This window comes from Nestor notabilis, unplaced genomic scaffold (assembly GCF_000696875.1).
Source record: "Nestor notabilis isolate BGI_N333 unplaced genomic scaffold, ASM69687v1 scaffold12980, whole genome shotgun sequence".
NCBI lineage: Eukaryota > Metazoa > Chordata > Aves > Psittaciformes > Psittacidae > Nestor > Nestor notabilis.
Window position 1 is genome coordinate 71,587 of NW_009912564.1, and position 18,794 is coordinate 90,380.

The window sequence follows — 18,794 nt, forward strand, 5'->3', positions numbered from 1 at the left end:
AAAATGGAAGCTGGTCCAGCAGCAGTTAGATAAAACGGAGAGGATTCTCTCTAACTCATTTGTATCATCCTCTTCATCAAACAGAGAGGATTTCTCACTAATTCATAAAAGCTTTACGGTTTCTAAAGTTGCCTTATAAAGTCAAAGTCCTGGACCATGCAAAGAGAGAGGCTGGGGAAGGGCTGGGATGCAGGGGATGGTGTGGTTGAGCTTCCTTTGATGTTGCACAGCTGAAGTGGATGGGGCACATCCCCTTCAGATGTGAAACCTGCTCAGTGGCGCCGCTGGCCAGGACACTAACGCGAGGGAAGAGGCGGCGTTTGGCCGGAGCTGACGGCGGGTTTCCCTGTTTTCCTAAAACTTCATGGAAATAGCTTTGGTATGTAGCACAGAAGTATTCGGTCAGCCACGGCCTAGCTTAGATTCCATGTCTGTACTGGAAAATCTTCTCATTTAATGGTAGTCTTGGCTAGTTTCACCGTATTTCAGACATTTTTGTTACTAGTAGAGAGTCACTAGCAGGAACTTGGACTCTCTTAAATTGGGGTAGCCACACACAAGGGCCTGGCTGCTGGCAGATGACACTGATGGCCTTGTGGTTTTACATGACTGTGGTCTTGTTCTGTTTTGTTTGGGTTTTTTTAATTATTATTAATGTATTGAACTGATTTTGGTTTGTATTTTGTGTTAAGCTTAGAAGTAATCCAGTGCTGTTCATTTGATTTAATCTCCAGGAATCAGCATGGCTGTGTACAAAGGTGGAGAAATCTAACCGTAACAGATCTCCCCAGCGCTCTGGCTACCCCTACGTGCCATGAAAAGGCTGGGGGTAACCTTGGAGAAAGAATGACAAAGAAGTTAGTTTCCTCTCCCCTTAAGGATCAGCATAGTGTGACCCACACAGAGTCCTTTGCAGGGTGAAGAACACCCAGGACTCCAGCAAGTGTTGACACAGCGCCTTGTCCTACTTACTAGCTGGGAGAGCACAGGGAGGAAGAGGAGCCCAGCTCAGTGAAGGACTGCAGCCACATCACAACACACCCGTGAGCTTCCCAGGTCTCTAAGGTACTGGATAGGGAGGAGGAATGGGATTTCACAAATAAGCTGGTAAGCTAGAATGAGAACTAATTAGTCACTATCATAGCTGATTGAGCGGTATGGTTAAGAAGTTCAGTAGATGTTTTTTATCATGTACGTGCTTTTGTATTTATGTTGTCTTTCTGGAATATTCAGATGAATCAAATACTTAATTTTGCCCAGAAAGGGCAAATAAGGACTCAGAGTATTGAACCTTTCAGGTGTTCCTTCGGGTGATTGCTAGAAATTAGGAAGTTTGATGTGAGAATAAGAGATTCCCTCAGACCAGAGCAACAACCCCTGGTGACTAGAGCAGAGCAAGAACTTCCCCAGCAGGAGCCTTCACCCGAGTTACTGTTGTACCTTTTAACACCCAGTCAGGTTCCAGAGTTGTGCTCTGCGGGTCTGCTCTGATGTATGAGGCTTTAGAAATCTGACAGTAACAAATTACTCCATAAATGGTTTTGGTTCATCTTACATTTCCTCCAGTACGTGGCTACTAGAGGAGCCTGCACCAGTCCCTGCTGCTCACTCTCCCCGTGGCAGCATCCTGCTTTCCTCCTTTGATAGATATGTACGAGCATGTTTGCATTAGTTTAGACTTTCTTAACCTGAGACTGTATGTTAATGGGCAGTGCTGCCTCCTACGTGCTTTAGCTTGTTACGCATTATCACCTATTTTGTTACTAAAGGCCTGTACTATGTATGCCCTCCTCTTTCCTATGTGAAACTGTAAGTTCTATTTTTGACATTTTAATAAACTTTGATTGGAAAACGGAGGCTCACGAGAAATAACAATATTGTCAAAATATATTTAAGGACACAATTGGAGTTTTGAAGCCACAGATAATTCAGAGGCAGCAGCATCTTTAGGTGTGTGTAATGGAGGTTATTCCCAGTAATCCATGTGACATCTCAGTTGCAGGTAAGAGCTTTGTCCTTCTTACAGTTTGGATGGTTTTGCTTAGGAATTTAAAGCCAGATATAAAAAAGTGATTAAAAATACAACTAGTTCTTTTACCTAATGGGATTCAAAGGTGAGTGGAAGTGGAGCGCTCTGGCTCTAAGGATTTACTCCCATCTTAATCTCTCAGGCAGAATATTTTTGGCCATTACTCCTCATAGCAGGTGTCTGGAGTCGCTGGTGATGACGTTGCTCCTCTCCTCACTCGAGGAGCTTGAGCAGTGGTGGCTGCAGGGTTGGGGAGTCCTTTGCAGAGATCTGGGTGCCCTGGAGGTGTCCCTGTTGCTGCTGCCACTGCTGGGAGGCAATTCCAAGCCATGAAATGTCCAGGGAAGCAGCTGTTCCAGTGGAAGGCAGGTCGGGTGCCACAGCGTTAGGCTGGCCTTGGAGAGAGCGCTCCCCAAACACCATCACTGCCAGAGCCAAGGCACACGGTGATCTAATTCCATGAGCTCCTAATGTTCCTCTGAGGTTTCACTCAAACTCAGGGAGATTTTTTTGTTGTTTTCCTGACAGGATTTACGAGAATACTTTTTCCATTCACTTTTCCAACAATGTGGTCATAAAAGGGTCTTGTCCAGGTTTTGTACTGGGGTTGCCAGAACTCAAGTGTGATGTAGTAAATCAGCTCTGAGCTGCAAGCTCTGCTGGATGTCACCTGAACGTATCGTGGATTTCAGGATCACAGTCTTGTCTGCCCTAAAATGGGAAGTTGGAGCAAAATGCAGGTTTGATTGTAAATGAAAAATGTCAAAGCCTTTCTTTGCCAAAACCAAGAGTGAATCCCAGTTGCACAGAGGTTTCAGTTCAGGCAGAAGCTGGGTCACAAGCCTTGGTCTGTACAGGCAGGAGAGTCTTGCAGGTGTCATCCTGCCCCTTCACCGGGGCTGTACCGAAAGCTGAAAGGCCCGGCCAGAACTGGGAATTCCCTCCCAGCCCTTGGTTACCCTGGAACTGGGGAGCGTTGCGGCTCCAGATGGAAACCTGCTCACTGTGGGCGCTCAGGACCCACACGTCTTTAACCTGCTCAGAGCAATCTACGGTTGTCTGAGATACACGTCACTGTTACTGCATGTAAGTACCATTTTCTCCTTTAATAATGTTGTTGAACACAGCATTTCTGTAGCCTTCAGAGTTGAAAGGTCGCAGCAACCAGTGGCATGCTTGGAGTTGGTCAGTTGAGTTTTACTCTCGATTTATTGTATTTATAATGACCTAACAATTAATTTCCTCTGCACTTTTGCCATTTATCACTATTGCACAACAAGCGTTCAGGAAGGGAAAAACAAGTCTTGAGCTACCAAGAAACAAACATGGAAAACCATTCCCTACTTGGAAGGAACCCCCTTCAGTCCTTCGTTACAGCTCTCTGTGCATGGGGTAAGATTCATGGCAAGGCCCAGGGCTGTTCTCTATCATCCTGTTGGGAAGAGGTGGCCCTGAGAGGTGTGTTCCCTTGAATGTCTCCGTGGGTATCCCTGTAAAAGGAAGATTTCTTCTTAAAAATAAGAATTTTACTGTGGTGGAGCTACTGCTCAGTCCTTGCATGACAAATGCTTCTCAAACCGCTAACAAGGCTTCAGATCTATCTCTTGAAGACTTGAAAACGCTGCAGTGTTTTCCCAGGGAATGATTTACAACATTCCAAAGCAGCCTGTTCCTGTAGCGCTGCTTAATCTTAAAAGAAGAGGCAGTGAATGTCAAGAACCACTGTGAAAGTGCTTTCAAAATGTAAAGCTGTCAAATAACTTACGCAGAGACACTGTCTCGAGATCACGAAATTTATTGACATGAAAAAAACAAGACATTGGAAAACTTAATTTCAAAATTCCTGAATAAGATTGCTTAACGTGGCATTTTCAGACTGATAAGGAAATGCTCTTGGGGGAAATACGTATCATTTTATAGGGTGGGCCAGGCAAGCACCAGAGAAGGGCTGATTCTTCAGCAGGGGGTCTGCTCGCTGTCTCTATCCATGTATCTGACAGCTGAGTGCAGAAGGAGACAGGATGGGATTTACCTTTCTCCTCTCCTTCCCTCACCAGCCTAATGCCTTCCTTCTTGTCTTCCACGTCCCTCGCATGTTTATGCTCTCCAGTCAGTCTGTGGCTGTGTGCCAGTGCAGGAGATGACAATGTTGTTGTCAAATACTGTCATCAACAGATGACAGCGCCTAAAGGGGCCTACGAGAAATCTGGAGAGGGGTTTTTGACAAGGGCCTTTAGGGACAGGACAGGGGAATGGCTTTAACCAGCCCGAGGGGAGACTGAGATGAGCTCTTGGGCAGAAGCTCTTCCCTGTGAGGGTGCTGAGGCGCTGGCACAGGGTGCCCAGAGAAGCTGTGGCTGCCCCATCCCTGGCAGTGTTCAAGGTCAGGTTGGACACAGGGGCTTGGAGCAACCTGCTCTAGTGGAAGGTGTCCCTGCCCGTGGCAGGGGGTTGGAACTGGAGGAGCTTTCAGGTCCCTTCAGCCCAAACCAGGCTGGGGTTCTAACAGAATTCTCATAGAAGGTCTGTGCATTCTGTTAGGCCTTGCAGGCCAAGCAGTGCAGAAGGTTTGGGCAGGGAACTTCACCCCTGGAACAGCAGCAAAAATCTGTCTGGCATTTAATCCCAAATTCAGTTTCTAATGGCAACCCCGGGAGTGTGGCACAACACGTGATCTCCCGGGAAGGACCACTTACTTACAGCCACAAACACAATTCCAAGCCTGTGGGCCATTTTTCATAGCTTTGGCACTCAGCAGGTTTAACCTTGCAGCCTTGGCATGGCAGCCCACAACAGGCACAATTCAGCAACTTTCTCTTCATGGCTCATATAAATCTGGTTTGTTTTAACTAGTAAGTCAGCTATAAAGCCACATAAAAACATCAATAGGCCTACATCTAAAATGTTGAGTTTAGAATTAAGTAGTCACTTCACCAGCAGCAGCCATATGTAGGGAGAGAACCAGCAGTGAACCTGCTTATTTAAACTCAAAAGAGGAAACAATGAAAATGTTAATTTGGAAAACGTAAAGGGATTATTATTTCCTCTAAGTGCTCGTGTCGCCTTCCAGGATTCTCTCTGAGAGAATAACTGAACAGTCAGACAAAACCACTCTAACATTAGGTGCTGTGGAATGTGTAACTTCCTACAGTGATGCAGGGAGGCCTTTAACCAAAGAAAGAAACTAAAGCTAAACAGGGCTTTCACAATGAACACTCATGGCAGGAAAAGATCTCTCTTTGAGGGCTGCTCTGGTGCTTACAGCTACAGAACTCAGTTTTCCTCATCCGAGGAGAGACCTTCAATTTCATCTCTGTCTCCTCCAATTGCCATCCAGAATGCTTTGGCCACCTAAAAACAGCAAAAGAAGATGGGAAAGGGGGAAAAATTTCCCTCAAGTGACTGAAGATTTTGCACTTGCCATCCAGAAAACAGAAACTGAGCAGCAGCTAAACACAGCAACCACGGTTCTAAGTACAGTGCTAATCCTCTCTGAAGTGAAGAAATGTCAGCAACACAGAGGTGGTAATGTGGAATTCATGGAGGCACATCTGATACCAGCCCTGTGCTAATTAAGGCATATTAAATTTTCCTTGAGCTCAAGGCTTTTCCGTTGACTTAAATGGAAGCTGACTTGCACCTTTGGTGGCTGCAGGGCCTCATTTCAGACATTCTGACAGGGGAAAGCCTCTTCCAGTGTTTCAGAATCCCCCATTTGTTACTCAGTTCTTGGGAGACAGGAGACAGTCTTCCCGGGGACTGTGTGCTTTGTTCTTACTACTCTGAACATAGGAACTCTACAAGAGAAGTAATGGCTTAGAAAGGAAAACCCCAGTTGTAATAGTTTCAGCAGCAATTTCAAACCCTCACCTTTTCTGCGTGTAGTTTCCTCTGCTCATGAGGCAACGTTGCAGCTTTATCTGTGGAGAAGAACAGAATTTAGGCTGTCACTCTCAGGGGTGAGCAGGGAGAGAAATGCCTCTTGCAGCTGGGTTTGGGGGAATACCAAGAAATTAGTTTAAGATCATCAAAACTGAATCCTATTTAGTAAGAGCAACTGCAATTCCCAAATGCCAGAAAGCCGATGTTTCTGAGCGCGCTGGGTTCCACCTCTAACATTTGTTGCTTTGAACTGCAAGACTGGGAGATAGTTACAGGTTTGTTTCTAGAAAGCTGTAGCATTAGTTCATGGTGAACAAAATCAGTGTGAAGCAGCCAGCTGAGCAATAGCTACTTCCTTCACTATCAAGTGAAGGGCAAATAATGAAAAGATTAAACAACCTCAGACAGGAGAACAGGAATTAGTACAATCTCCCCAGCTCCCACACTGGCTTTCATGCCTCTGAGTGTTTGGAATAGGTGATACAGCTCAGAACCTGGCACAGTACCTTTCATTTCTTTCAGCTTTGAAAACAGCCTTTCAAAGTTCTCCAGGTCACCCTCTCTGGTGGTCAGGCTGGCCAGCTCCTGAATGTCCGTGTCCAACACGGGGTCTGAAATAAATGCACATAGGTTGCTATAAGGTAAGTTACTTCATTTTGGCAGCAGGTATCAAAGCCTTTCTGATGCACCCAGTATTGTAACACCTGCAAAGCCCAATTGCAAATTCCAGCCCCATGGGAGGGAAAGAAACATTTAATTTACTGACTGTTCATACAGACAACTCACAGCATCATTACAGTGGTAATTAATTTTGATACATTATGTTGCAAGAGTGTTTTTGAGTTCATCCAATATTTAAGGTTTCTTGCTTATTATGAAATGATCTGTCTAGGAGCAGCCACGGAGTAAATTAAAGAGTAATGAGACTGTGCTTAGACCACAGCTAACAACACTCATCCTTTAGAATATCTCCATATAAAATGTGTAAGAAAGTCCCATCTCCTACAACTATTTAAGGACCTGTAGCTCAAAACACTTGAACTTCCTAGGGCTGACCCAAGCAGAGTGTGCTTCATTCACCTCCTGCTGGGTCAAATGCTAATGATTTTTGTCTGCAACCCTAAAGCTTGAAGCTTTATTCTTACATGGAAGTTTCTAGATATACACAATGCACATGGTATGTGCACCATGAAATGTCACCAAATCAGATCTGAATGTCTCCAGTTGGTAGTGCTGTAGGGGCTCTGTCCCATCCAAACTTAGGCCCATTTTTTCAGGGAGAATACCCAGACTCAGTAATTATGCTCTACTGACTGGGGCAAGCACATCTATCCCATACTTTTCACTGAGAAGAAGCCAGTGGCTTTCTGGGCCCATCCCAGGCAGGGTGCCTGCTCCAGTGTATCTGCCAAGCAGAAGAGCTTACCTGCGATGCTGTCCATCTGTAGGTTGTTTGTGCTAGCTCCATCTTCCCTGTTGTCTAAATGGGATTCTTCTCCGTCTGCTGATGATGGATTGGGCTGTCAGGAAACAAACAGGTATTAGAGTACCCAATAATGCACCTAAAATCAGCAGCAGCATATCAGGTGCTTCCTGTTTTGACTTCAAAAACAGTCTTTATCTTAAAACTGCTGCTTACTGCAAAACCTGTACCATGTACATTATGAAAAGCCACTTTGGCAACACTGAATAGGTACTACAGGAAGGTTATGATAGGTTTGTTGTTGTTTTTTAAATAACACTATCAAATGATAGGTTTTGGTTTGCACAAAACACTGCTCTTGCACGTTAATGAAAAACAACATGCACAACAGGCTATGAAGCACCCCTTGAGAAAGGAGGGAGTAAAAGCAAGCTACCACCACACCAAGTGTGACAACAGGGAAGAACAACACCAGAAACAGTATGAGCAAAGAACAAGAAATAGGAATTACTGTTTACTTCTGTATCTTGGCTCTCCTCTGACCCGATGCTACAGTTCGCACCCGCTAACGTGCTGAGAAGACCAAAGCCCTGGGTCCTGTCTGGAAACAAACAAGCAGTTAGTGTGTGACAGAAGATGCAATGTTAATACAAATGGTAGCTGACCAGATGGGATAGAGAATATTTCAGGGAAGACACACAGCACCCTGTGGAACTGGGTCAGTGCACTGCAAAATGTATTTTAAGCAAAAATTTATCATATTCTGTGTTTTTAAACTATACTCACAACATTTACTGTTATGTGTTACTAACAGGGATTACATGTGCAGGGCACAAGAGATGTGAGGTCTTCTTTCTTCTTATGTGAAGTCCCTGCTCTGTTAGGATTTAGTCTGGCAAATGCCTTTGATTCCAAACAAGGCAGTTCTCAAAATACAGAAGCAGCACCTGCTGTTTGCTGATGCTCCGTGGACCGGGTTTCACCGTCTGTGGGAAGCAGCGCTGGCTTTGTGGTTAGGTACAGGAAATGCAACAAGTGCCTCTGCTTGTACACATGTTGTCAAAACAGGTTGAGCACTAGCGTAATGCAAAGGCAGTTCTTAAATACCTAAATACCTAACTCGGAATTCGTGGAAGGACCCAGCCATCAAATCCAGTGTGTTTTCACACTGCCAGGTGTCCACATCTGCTCACCCGCTGGGTATTTCAGTGGTGTTTTAAATCCAACCAAAAAACCCCAGTGAATTCAAATACAAAACTAAACAATCATCTAAGGTAAGAGATGCAGGGCAGTATTTTTAAATTAAACAAACTGTATTTTTAGAACTTTATTTTAAAATAAAATATATGCATAATGGATAATATGATGAGGGCTTCTTTCCTAAGTCATGTTTTCAGCTGGCCTGGCATTGGGTAGGGAATAGCTGCAGTTACACAAGGGACTGAGGAGGTTTTTCTGAAAATCCTTGTATTTTAGTCAACTAACAAAGAACCAGCATGAAGTTATTGTACTACAAAGAGCCAGGAAACAGTGACTTATGCCAGCAAAGAGATTAATATTACTTTTTTTCCCTAAAAAAAAAGTGTTCTGAATTATTACCCTAATGACTAAGCTCTAGCCTCAAACGCTGAAGTGATGTCATGTTCATGCACTGTCCAAAATGACTTGCCATTTATACAAAATCTCATTTTGAAGAGCTGAATGTGTAACCAAAGCCATCAGCTCTCTAGAAAACATGTAAACACGTCTCCATTAGAGAATTACTAAGCCCTCATTTCCTGTTTAATAATCTCCACTGTGTACTCAGGCTAATGCGTGTCCTGTCCCAGCCCTCTCCCTCGTGCTCCCCCCAACCCCCAGCAGGTATTTGTTTCAACTTGCTCTGTTTTATAGGGTTTTACTGCTTTAACAGATCACTCAGCAAAGGTTTGGGAAGAAGCGAATCAGTCTAGTCAAAGGAATTGCCTTAAAAACATTCAGTTACAAGATGTGAGAGCCCGTGAAGTCCGACAGCCAAATTAACAGGCAATTGAGCTGCAAGACTGGGACTTCAACCCAAACCAAAGCAGCTTCCCCGAGTTTCAGCAGGCTGAGCAAAGAGCTGTCTTTTTGGGAAACTAAAGATGGACACTTCGCCAATGTCTGAGTCATCTGAAGCTAGATGGGACATTGCAGTCCAGAGTGTACTTGAGAGAGAACATTCCCACATCGGCAGCGGGGTGGATGAAGTGATCTAGTCATGTACCTCTTTCGTATCTATGATTAGAGTTCAGCCTGTACAGAAGGACAGTGGCCCCATCTCCCCCACCACCACATACACAAGACCTCAGCCAGCGTAATTGGAGAACATTGTCCCAGTTAGAAAGCACTGGAATCTCCAGCAGGGACCTCTCAAAGCAGCTATTTGTTTCTGGACCCGTGGTTAGGGAGGTGGCAGACATAACACTTGGTTGCAGGCACACCCTCAAAAGCCTTCCTAAAAACTCTTCTTTATTGGATGTAAAAATTATTTCAACTTCTGGGTGCAATTCAGGAAGTGGGTGATGCCTTACACAGTGTTCTTGCAGCATCAAAGCCAAAAATTATCTCACTCCACTTATTGTAATAGTTGGTGGCTCCAATATGATGGAGTCCGTAGGGTTTCACAGGTATTGCTCATTAGTACTTGCAGAGTTCGAGTGCACTGTGCTGTGAGCATGGCTCTGAGATTCATGTATGCTTGTTTCATGGCAAAATGTTTTCTACTGCCTTTATCTAGTGTTTCTCAAGTCTGTTTCTAGTTAGCATGTGGTGATCCCGATTTTCATGTAAAATTGGAATTAAAACATCAAAATTCATCATTTGTTTAAGTAACAAAGTTTAGTCCCCCTATATCAGGCTGTTGTTTTGTAAAGAGAGCCAGGCTCGTTCTTGGCCCCACCTCAGGTAACCAGCTCCAGCTGGGAGCACTAGAGCACCTATTTAAGCAGCAAAGTAGCAAGAAGCCTCTTTCAGAGGCCAGTAAGTCATTTCTCACTGCTAGGGTCAGTTAGCTTTGCCCTTCAAGCTAAGGACAACTGCAAAACGCTACCTTTGTCGGGGGTAGATGTTAGCTGCTTTCTACTCATGCTCTTCTGCACAAGGGGAAGAAAACCACCTGATTCTCAGATTGAAGAGAGCTCTGAGGCCTGGAGAACCAACAGTTTCATACCAATTCCAAAAAGGAATTGCCCTCTGGAGACTCTCAGGTAAGACTGCTTGGTTTTCTTTTACTGGAGACAATAGTACTTTGTCTATTTAGTATTACGTGATGTAAAAATGTTTATAACTCAGCTGTGCTGTATTTAATACCTGTTTTTATGAATTGATGAGAGAATGAATGTATTTAATGGTTACAGAAAAAAAAACCAAAAGGTCAAGACTCTTCTTAATAGATGTGTGAAAAACCTGCTTCACAACTTCAGAATTCTTAAATATTTAAGGTAAACAACCTTAAAATAATATGGGTATAATGCTTGTACTTAAAGAAAAGTCATTCCTGCCCTGTCTATAAACTTAATTCTCATACAAAGATAAGTAAGGCAATGCTGTAACACTGTTTTTTTGGATGGCTACACTTAACAGTGCTATAAGCATTTATTGCTACACAAATACGTTATGCTCTATGAAAAATCTTCACGTGAAGTATGACTCCATGGTTCCTAAATGGCCAGCAGCTAGAGGTAATTCAGCAAGTGTGATTTACACGGCAGCCTGTTTCCAGGATCAGGAGGAAGTTGAAAACAAAAGATCTGTTACAGGTCATAAAAAGTTTTATTTTAAGTAAAACGAGCTCAACAATTTCCCTTTGAAGGCGCAGTCAGGCTGCAACAACTTCCAAATATAGCTCCCTTCCTGAGGGGTTTGTGGCAATGTGCATCAATGCTGTGTGGTTCCTGCACTGTAGAGATAGAGAATGTGGATTTCCAAGGAGCCTGACTTTTACAGAACAAACTGATGATGCACAGGAATCTCCCCCATGAAGAACTGAACATGTGACTAAGTTCTGTTCTTCCATAATGTGGCATCTGTCAAATGCAGGAAACGTGCCATTAAGAAAACTATTTAGCACCAGTGAGAGAACTTCACACCATCTCAAATGGCTCTCTATTGCTGTAGGGTGGGTATGTTAAGTTAGAACCCACCTTAACCTCATCCTGATGGGGTATGAGAAACAAAAGGCTCCATTAAAAGAAAATGAAAGAAGTTTATCAGTTTACTAGTTTTCAGCCCAGTTCTACTGAGTCCCAGGAACCATCCTGCAGTTAGAGGAACTAACAGAAGCCTCTCGGCACCCAAAATCATTACACAGTTAAAAGACGTAGGAAGGAAGAAGCCCCAGGAGTGGAAAATTGCATGTCAGGGAGCAGACAGACACTGGAAGGTTACTGCTGGGATGGGGCTTTGTGAAAGAAGATTTAAGGACAAGCACTCCCCAAGCGTTGATCTTCCTACATTGCCTGCAACAGCTCGTGTTGTTAGAAAGGTAGTTAAAGGTTTCCAAGTAAATGGAAGTATTTCCACGTTACGTACCTCTCTTCATGACTACGTTGGACCACACGTTGGCATTCAGGGCTTGTACAATTCGCTTCACTCCGGTGGACTCTGGAAAGTCATCTAAACCAAAAAGACAGGGACGTTGTACTCCAGTAACTAGTCCAAAAACCATTACATGTCTGAAAGTAAGGAGCTGTGTGTCTGAATCCCTGTCCTGTCTTATCACAGCCAATATAAATTACTATTGCTGTTACGAAACACAGATTCTTGCCTTTGCTTCATGAGAGGCCAAACAAATCTAAACGAATGCCTCACTCCTGGTCTGGGCTCCCAGGCGTTACGAACTGTGAGCTCAGCCTTTTGTAGAGACACCCAAGTTCTCAGTGGGGGTTTGTTAAATATTTAGTGTGATGCCCACACCTGTAAGTAAATTTAACAGTAGCAGTTTTAAGTTGCTGTTAAAAGCAAGGTGTCTTTTACCCCAAGATCTCTGAGAATGCTGTATGGCATAAAAATAGATGCTAGAATTACTTTTCCCTCATTTATAAAGGACTTTAGTTAACCAATTGAAAAAGCTGCAATGCTTGTTGTAAATGATCATTGTAAAGCCATACCCACAACAGCTAACTCCAAGTGTTCCAGTAATCCTCTGCATGACAGTAACTGGAAAGACTAGGGAAAGCATTATTAGGACTTATTTACTGAATAGCTCTGACTCCACTTTGTATAAAGTCAGTTTTCCATTTCCTCAGTTTAGTCAGCTTCCCACGTTTGTGCAGGTCTCACAAAGCAATAGGGAAAAAAACAAACAAACCCGTTGGATACAAAAATGTGACTGCTTAAAAATGAACCTCCTCTAAGGATGACTCAGGAACAGGTGCAGTAATTGGAACTGCCCTTAAAGATGAATTTAAAGCTGTGTCTGACCCCTTAGATCAAGCATTTTGCCCTCTGATACTTCTGTTGAGTTCTGTATCAGAGTCATTATCAAGAGTCTCAGTTTAGAGGTCTTGTCCTTACCGCACAAACAACTGTCTGACAGTCATAGCAAGAGCTCCAGTTTATTTGTGATGAGCTACCAGAAATGTCCCACTTTTTAAACAGATATTGGCCCGGTGCATTTACTGCATCCACTGTATCTTTTGTAATTCATACAGCATGTTTATGGGGTAAATATGTTCCTCACTGGAATACTCTTCCTCCTATGCATGAGTCGCAGTGCACCAACTACTACATTAAAAATCCAGGAAAGAACATACCCTAATATTCCAAAGATTAACATCCTGGGTTGTTGTTCTTCCTATTACTTATGTTAAGTTGTAAATAGCTTGTTCTTTACATCAATTATTCAATAGAAAAATAACTTGACTTAATGTTACTAGTATTTCCTTTTAAAGCACTTCGTAAGAAAACTGTAGTGTAAGGGCTGTCCACCTCTGACTTTTCTGGTTCCTATAAATCAGAAGTGCTGGTATCCCCTCTCCTTGACTAACAAAGTCCCTAGAAGAAATGCACTTTTAAAGACACGATGTGGGGAGAAGGAGCATTCTTGGCCATTCAGGATACAAGTTGTATCTAGGCCCTTAACAAGGGGGAAGGGGTGGGACTTGTGTTCTAGCTTAGGACTTCAGACTAAACTATTTTTGGTGATGGCTATGTACTTGGTAAACCTGAAATAGAGTAAATGTGAGTAATTCCACTCAGGCCTGGAAATGGAGTTGCTTATCTCATTTTGGTTCTGCAGAGGTAAGACGTAAACAGTGTCTTTGTACCACTGCAATGAGGAGATGGGGCTGGTGCTGATAAGGCTGTCAGGAAGTGCACAGTCACTTTTCAAGAATGGAACATCACGCATCACACTTCTGACTTTGGTGGGTTTTTTCAAGTTATAAATGTATGGTCAGCCAGTGATTCTGAAACTGGCTTATTTCCTGTGTAACAGCATATGCTATTCTAAAGTGTTTTTATCAATCTCCTGTTCAGCCTGTCACGCCACCATTAGGGTAATGTCTGTCTTCTCTTAAGCACAACAATTTAATGTCTTTTTTTAAAAGGCAGAGAATTTTCCTGCCTTGGTCCCTGTTTTTAGATTTATTTCCAAAGTGGAATATGATCAATACAGTCCTAGGATTAGTGCTAGAAAAAGGAGCAGATATTATTTTTATGTAGGTGCTAGATAAACAGCAGCTGTATTTGGGAGGAGACAAATGGAATTTCTTAGAGGAAATAACCTCCTCCTCCTCCTGACCTTTTCTAGCTGAGGCTAAGCCTCACCAACTGGGAGCATTCCATGCTGTAATCATGTAGCACATAAATGAAGTTATGCCCCTTGCAATTGTTCAGGAGATATTTTGGTGTGCTTTTTCACTGTAAAAATCAAAAGAGAAGTAGCAGTCCTACCATCTTCATCAGGCAGTTCCTCAGGGCTAAGTTCCACCAGTTCAAAGCCGTGCTTGATGCACCATTCTTGAGCTTTCTGTCTATTAACACCTGAAGTTGGGAAACAAAAATACGTAGTAAAGATACACATTTGAGACTAGTATCAGCAGTTGAATCTTCAGCTGCATTTTATTCCCTCAAAGTTGTTTGCTTATTCTGGCTTGTATGGGGGGAAAAAAGTAAGTAGTAGCTGGTGTGGGTCCTCCATTCATTTTGAATTTGATCCCCAAACCTCCAGAGTTAAACTCCTCTTTGAACTGTTTTTTGCAAATACCATAAAATCTAATGGTTTTGCAGCGGTTACTCAAAGGGGTGTGTAAGTGAAGTGCTACCGTGAATGAAGACTACTAACTCCAGGTGTGAATGTGAATTCAGTTACAAGGACATACCTGCATCTTACAGGTTGTTGTTGTGTTGCATATACTGATGTAGAACCAAAGCAAATGTGTATTCCTGGTCACGAGAGTAACCTGGATCTTCTCAATCAAATCTCAAGCCCAGTCTCACTGCTATTTTGAGAAACAGTTGTTTTGATTTAACTAGAAAATGAATTACTATGCAAGGTTAATATGGAACTTGTGTGGGTTTCATACCATTTTCAGATACTCTGTTACAAACAAGGATCATGACTTCTGGTAACCACTCTTCTGTCAGGGGAAGCCATTCAGAGACACTATCAAGTCCAGATTTCTAAAGGGAAAAAACCAGTTATTTGGAATACAGCCCCAAGTACTTTAGATTTTTAAACTAGTTTTAAATCATTATTAGAATAGAATGAAGTAAGGAAATATGCTAGGCTGCATACCAAGTATGTTTGAGACACTTGTGTTCTAACCAGAGAAGTTGATTTAAACAACTTGCTTCCAATATCTGACTTAAAGATGAGTTAATCCCGCTGCCTTGGACCTCTCTTTCATGTCTAATACTCATGATGCAATCCTAGTATACATTAGGAAAGATATGTACTTAAGGCTAATCCTGAGTATTTCAGTTTAAGTATATCTCAGGCTTAATGTGCAGCCACTCCAGCTTCCATACCGAAGTGGACATTACGGGGGCTGGTGAAGTACTCCCACTGCTGTGGTTTATGCTGAAGCAGCCCTGAGATGTCTGGTTAGAGGTTATCTTTGCAGAATGTGTGGTGTGCACCTTTCCCATCTGTGGTGAAAAACAGTTCCTTATTTAGAATTTTTTTGGGTCTAGGAATCTTTCTGGCTTTTGCTGAAGAACTGTTTTCATGGCTGCCAGCTTAGCAGAAACCATTTTGGGTCAAATGATAGCACTGAATGTCATGTGTAGCTCCCTCATTCTTGGCTATTCTGAAGCAGCCTTTCTGAACTAGCATCAGCTAGGAGTAGTTGGAGGTGGTGGGAAAATTTGCCTAATTCAGTGGCATCGTTGCATCCCCAAAACCCTCCCTTCCACATGGAGTATAATAGTAAAAGGGAAGGAAAACACTTCAGCTGTTAGCGGGAATAATTTAACATTGATCTACAAACAATTAAGTACAACAGCCTAAAAGGAATGGATGGCACAAGATGAAAGAATGTAATTTGTGGTTAACACCATGATAAGGCAACTATATCATACAGATAAAACAATATAATGAAGCAGAAGAGTCTTACTATTGTGCTGTCGAAGTATACAACAAATGCTTGCACTGATTCAGCGATATCTGCAGTAACAAGAAATGTGTTTGGTACTACGCAGAGGTGAATATCTGCAGAGTAGTATTTATTGTCTATTGTCCAGGGGTAAAACTTCACCCTTCCACTTGTAGCTGCTCCCACAGTAAGGTCATCTTTTCCTGTGATACCTGTATAAAAGACAATGAACGAGATGGGTGATAAAACCAGCATCAAGAAAAGAGTTTGTGTAGAGCAGCTGGTACAATGCCAGCACAGAGCCATCTCTTCCTACTGTAATAAAACAGTAGATATTTAAGATCTTTAAAAATTCAAACTCAGTCTGTTACTTTGTCCTAGAGTTTATTATTTACCTTTCAAAAGAGTTTATTTTCTAGCTTTCAAAATAAAATATGGTACAGAAGCTCTTCAGAAACAAACCCTTTTCCTGGAAATGCTTTTTAACGTGTTAGCCTCAAACTTACTAACTGTAAACAGGATGTATGGAGACAATACCTAGACTTTATTACAGCAGAAACAAGCCCTGCATGTCCATTCAGATGTAAAGAACTGTTTGACTGTGACCAAAACCTGAAGGTAACTAATGAGAAAATAAAGCAAGTTACTACAGTTGAGTTGTAATTCCCATTAAATTCCATGTAGGAGTCCGACAATTAAAATCCAAGGCAGTGCTTTGATAATGTGATGTTCAAACACTGCCCTTTGTGTGCTGGCAGCACCCCTCACAGAACACACTCACAGCAGGACAGCAACCTCGTGGAGTTGAATTATAGTTTGTGGTAGAACATCCCATCCACACCTTGCTGGAAAGGGCAGAATATCTTGTTCAAGATGGACAAACTTATGAACCATTTAAAGCACAGGTCGGTTACATAAAATTGAGTCCTCTAGAATTGCTTTGGGCATCAGAAGAGTTAAAGAACAGAAATGAAGTATATGGGGTTTCAAAGATCTTAAAAGCTGCATTTTGAAGGTACTGAGAAACAGTTCCTGGAGATGCTAGAACAGGCTGTTCCCCAAATAGTCAGTGCCACAAGAAGCTAAGAATAAAGGGGGCCACAGAAATTACTGAAGCCCAGAAAATCAGTAATAAGACTTGGAAAGCAAAAGGGAGGAGAATAGTGTGAGGAAAGGAAGTTGGTTCAAAAGTCACTGCAGTGAAGTGAGCCACCTTAGCAAGAACACAAAAGGGAAGAACTTATAAAACAATTTTCAAAAGCTAGTATGAAAGAACTTTCACATTTGCTTTGTGATTATTTTTTCCCCTTTACAGAAGACTTCATGGACAAATTTCAGCCTCAAAGTACTGCTAGAGAATAAGGACATGTCCCATTTCCTATTACATGCCAGTGGTTCCTGTATTTTAAGCCATCTTCTTTCATCTCATTGTGTTTCTGATGACCCATCATTCATCCAAAGAGATTTTGCCAATCCCCTGTGGAATTTCTCTCCCAGTCAAAATGGATGTTGCACACTAACCTCGAAGGGCTGCCGTGAACGTTCTGAAAGGCTTCAGCCTTGCTGCGCCTCAGCCTGCATGAAGGGTTGTAACAAATGATTGCAAAGCAGCCTGATTACTCATGGCAGGAAACTAAACGCAGTTTGGGTATCTTGTAAATAGTTCCCTGCCACAAAAAGTCACTTCAACCATTAGGTTTTGCCCTTTAGAGTAAACAAGCAGAGGCTACAAAAGAAATACACACTGCAACTCAAACTGAGCTGTCAAGGACATAGTCCACATTGGAGTTAGTTTAAAGGATTACGTTTGCCACCTCCAGATTCCAGAAATTTCTTTCCAGGACAGGCTGTATTTTAATATGAAAGTAGTAAATTCAGCCAGACCACTTTCATATCTGATTCAGAGGATATTAATCACAATAAACCCCATCAAGTTTTATTTGCATATAGAATAAACTTGTATAAAATTAACATGGCAAGAAGGAGGAGGCTTGTCAAACCTATCTATCAGAGCTGGAGTTACTCACTTGTAATTTTAAACTCGTCAGCCATTGAAAGTGTCAGTGGTTTGCCATGCAAAGAGCCTGGAAAACCAACTGAGTCACTCTGTGACCACAACAGTAGGCAGGCCTGCTGGGCTGCCTCAATTAGCTTGCCTTTTCATAGGGCAGAAGTGGCTTGTCTGGATGACAGGAATGCAAACAGCCTCCAAATACAGCACCATTAAAGAGTACTAAAAACATGCATGGAAAAGTTCATGCCACAAAAGAACATTGCTTAGTGTCACTCGAAAACATGATTTAGAGTTCAAGGTCCTCCAGCACATACTGCACCTACTAATGCTGGACACTTATTTTACTGAAATAACCTTTTAGTCTTACCACTAAGTGCTGATGCTAATGAAGACATTCCTGCATTTGTCCCCCACACTTGTGTATAAAAGCACTTTGGAGCAATAGAAGCTTCCTCATTTACAGCGAATTACTTGAGGGCAGGGACCAAATAGACCGTTTCTAAGTCAGCTCCAGTTACCAGCTTTGGTTATTACCTGCCAGGAGCATTGGCACTATGCACCCGTGCAACCTCCAAAGCCCCGGTACTAACACACACCTACACCAAGATCACCCCATTTCTTGGGCATGGAGAGTTCTCTTCCTCTGGTCTATCCCAGTTCATGGCTCGCTTTGCCCATTTTCTACCATTTAAGAACAAAACAGCAACTGACACACGAGATCAGTTCATGGCTCAGTCCAGTAACTGATAGCGACTGGTGTCATACAGCTCATGCAACTTCCAAACTTGTCAGGAATCTGACCAGAGAAAGCTTTTGTACTCCAGGCAGTCAGTCACCAGCTTTGGTTTTTCAGAAAGCTCCTCAGTTGTGTCCCTTCCTCACTCAGCA

The 18,794-nt window shown here is 42.7% G+C and overlaps 1 protein-coding gene across 1 annotated transcript; it reads right to left on the bottom strand.

The window, feature by feature from the left end:
- Nucleotides 1–4,843: 4,843 nt before the first annotated feature.
- AAGAB (alpha- and gamma-adaptin binding protein) lies at nt 4,844–16,098 on the bottom strand. The gene is made up of 9 exons (XM_010020091.1): nt 15,914–16,098; nt 14,882–14,978; nt 14,250–14,339; nt 11,886–11,969; nt 7,853–7,935; nt 7,338–7,431; nt 6,418–6,522; nt 5,900–5,949; nt 4,844–5,380 (listed from the first exon to the last, which is right to left on the bottom strand). Exons 2-9 carry the CDS (start codon nt 14,913–14,915, stop codon nt 5,303–5,305), a joined length of 618 nt encoding a protein of 205 aa, XP_010018393.1. The 5' UTR covers nt 14,916–14,978; nt 15,914–16,098; the 3' UTR covers nt 4,844–5,302.
- Nucleotides 16,099–18,794: the final 2,696 nt, after the last annotated feature.

What these genes read in the sequence shown, in the direction of transcription:
- AAGAB (XM_010020091.1), bottom strand. Translation starts at nt 14,915, where the DNA reads ATGATCCTTGTTTGTAACAGAGTATCTGAAAATG. An exon ending in AAAGCTGAAAGAAATGAAAG is followed by an intron (nt 5,950 to 6,417) that starts GTACTGTGCCAG and finishes TCTTCTCCACAG; the next exon opens with ATAAAGCTGCAACGTTGCCT. An exon ending in GGAAACTACACGCAGAAAAG is followed by an intron (nt 5,381 to 5,899) that starts GTGAGGGTTTGA and finishes TGCTGTTTTTAG; the next exon opens with GTGGCCAAAGCATTCTGGAT.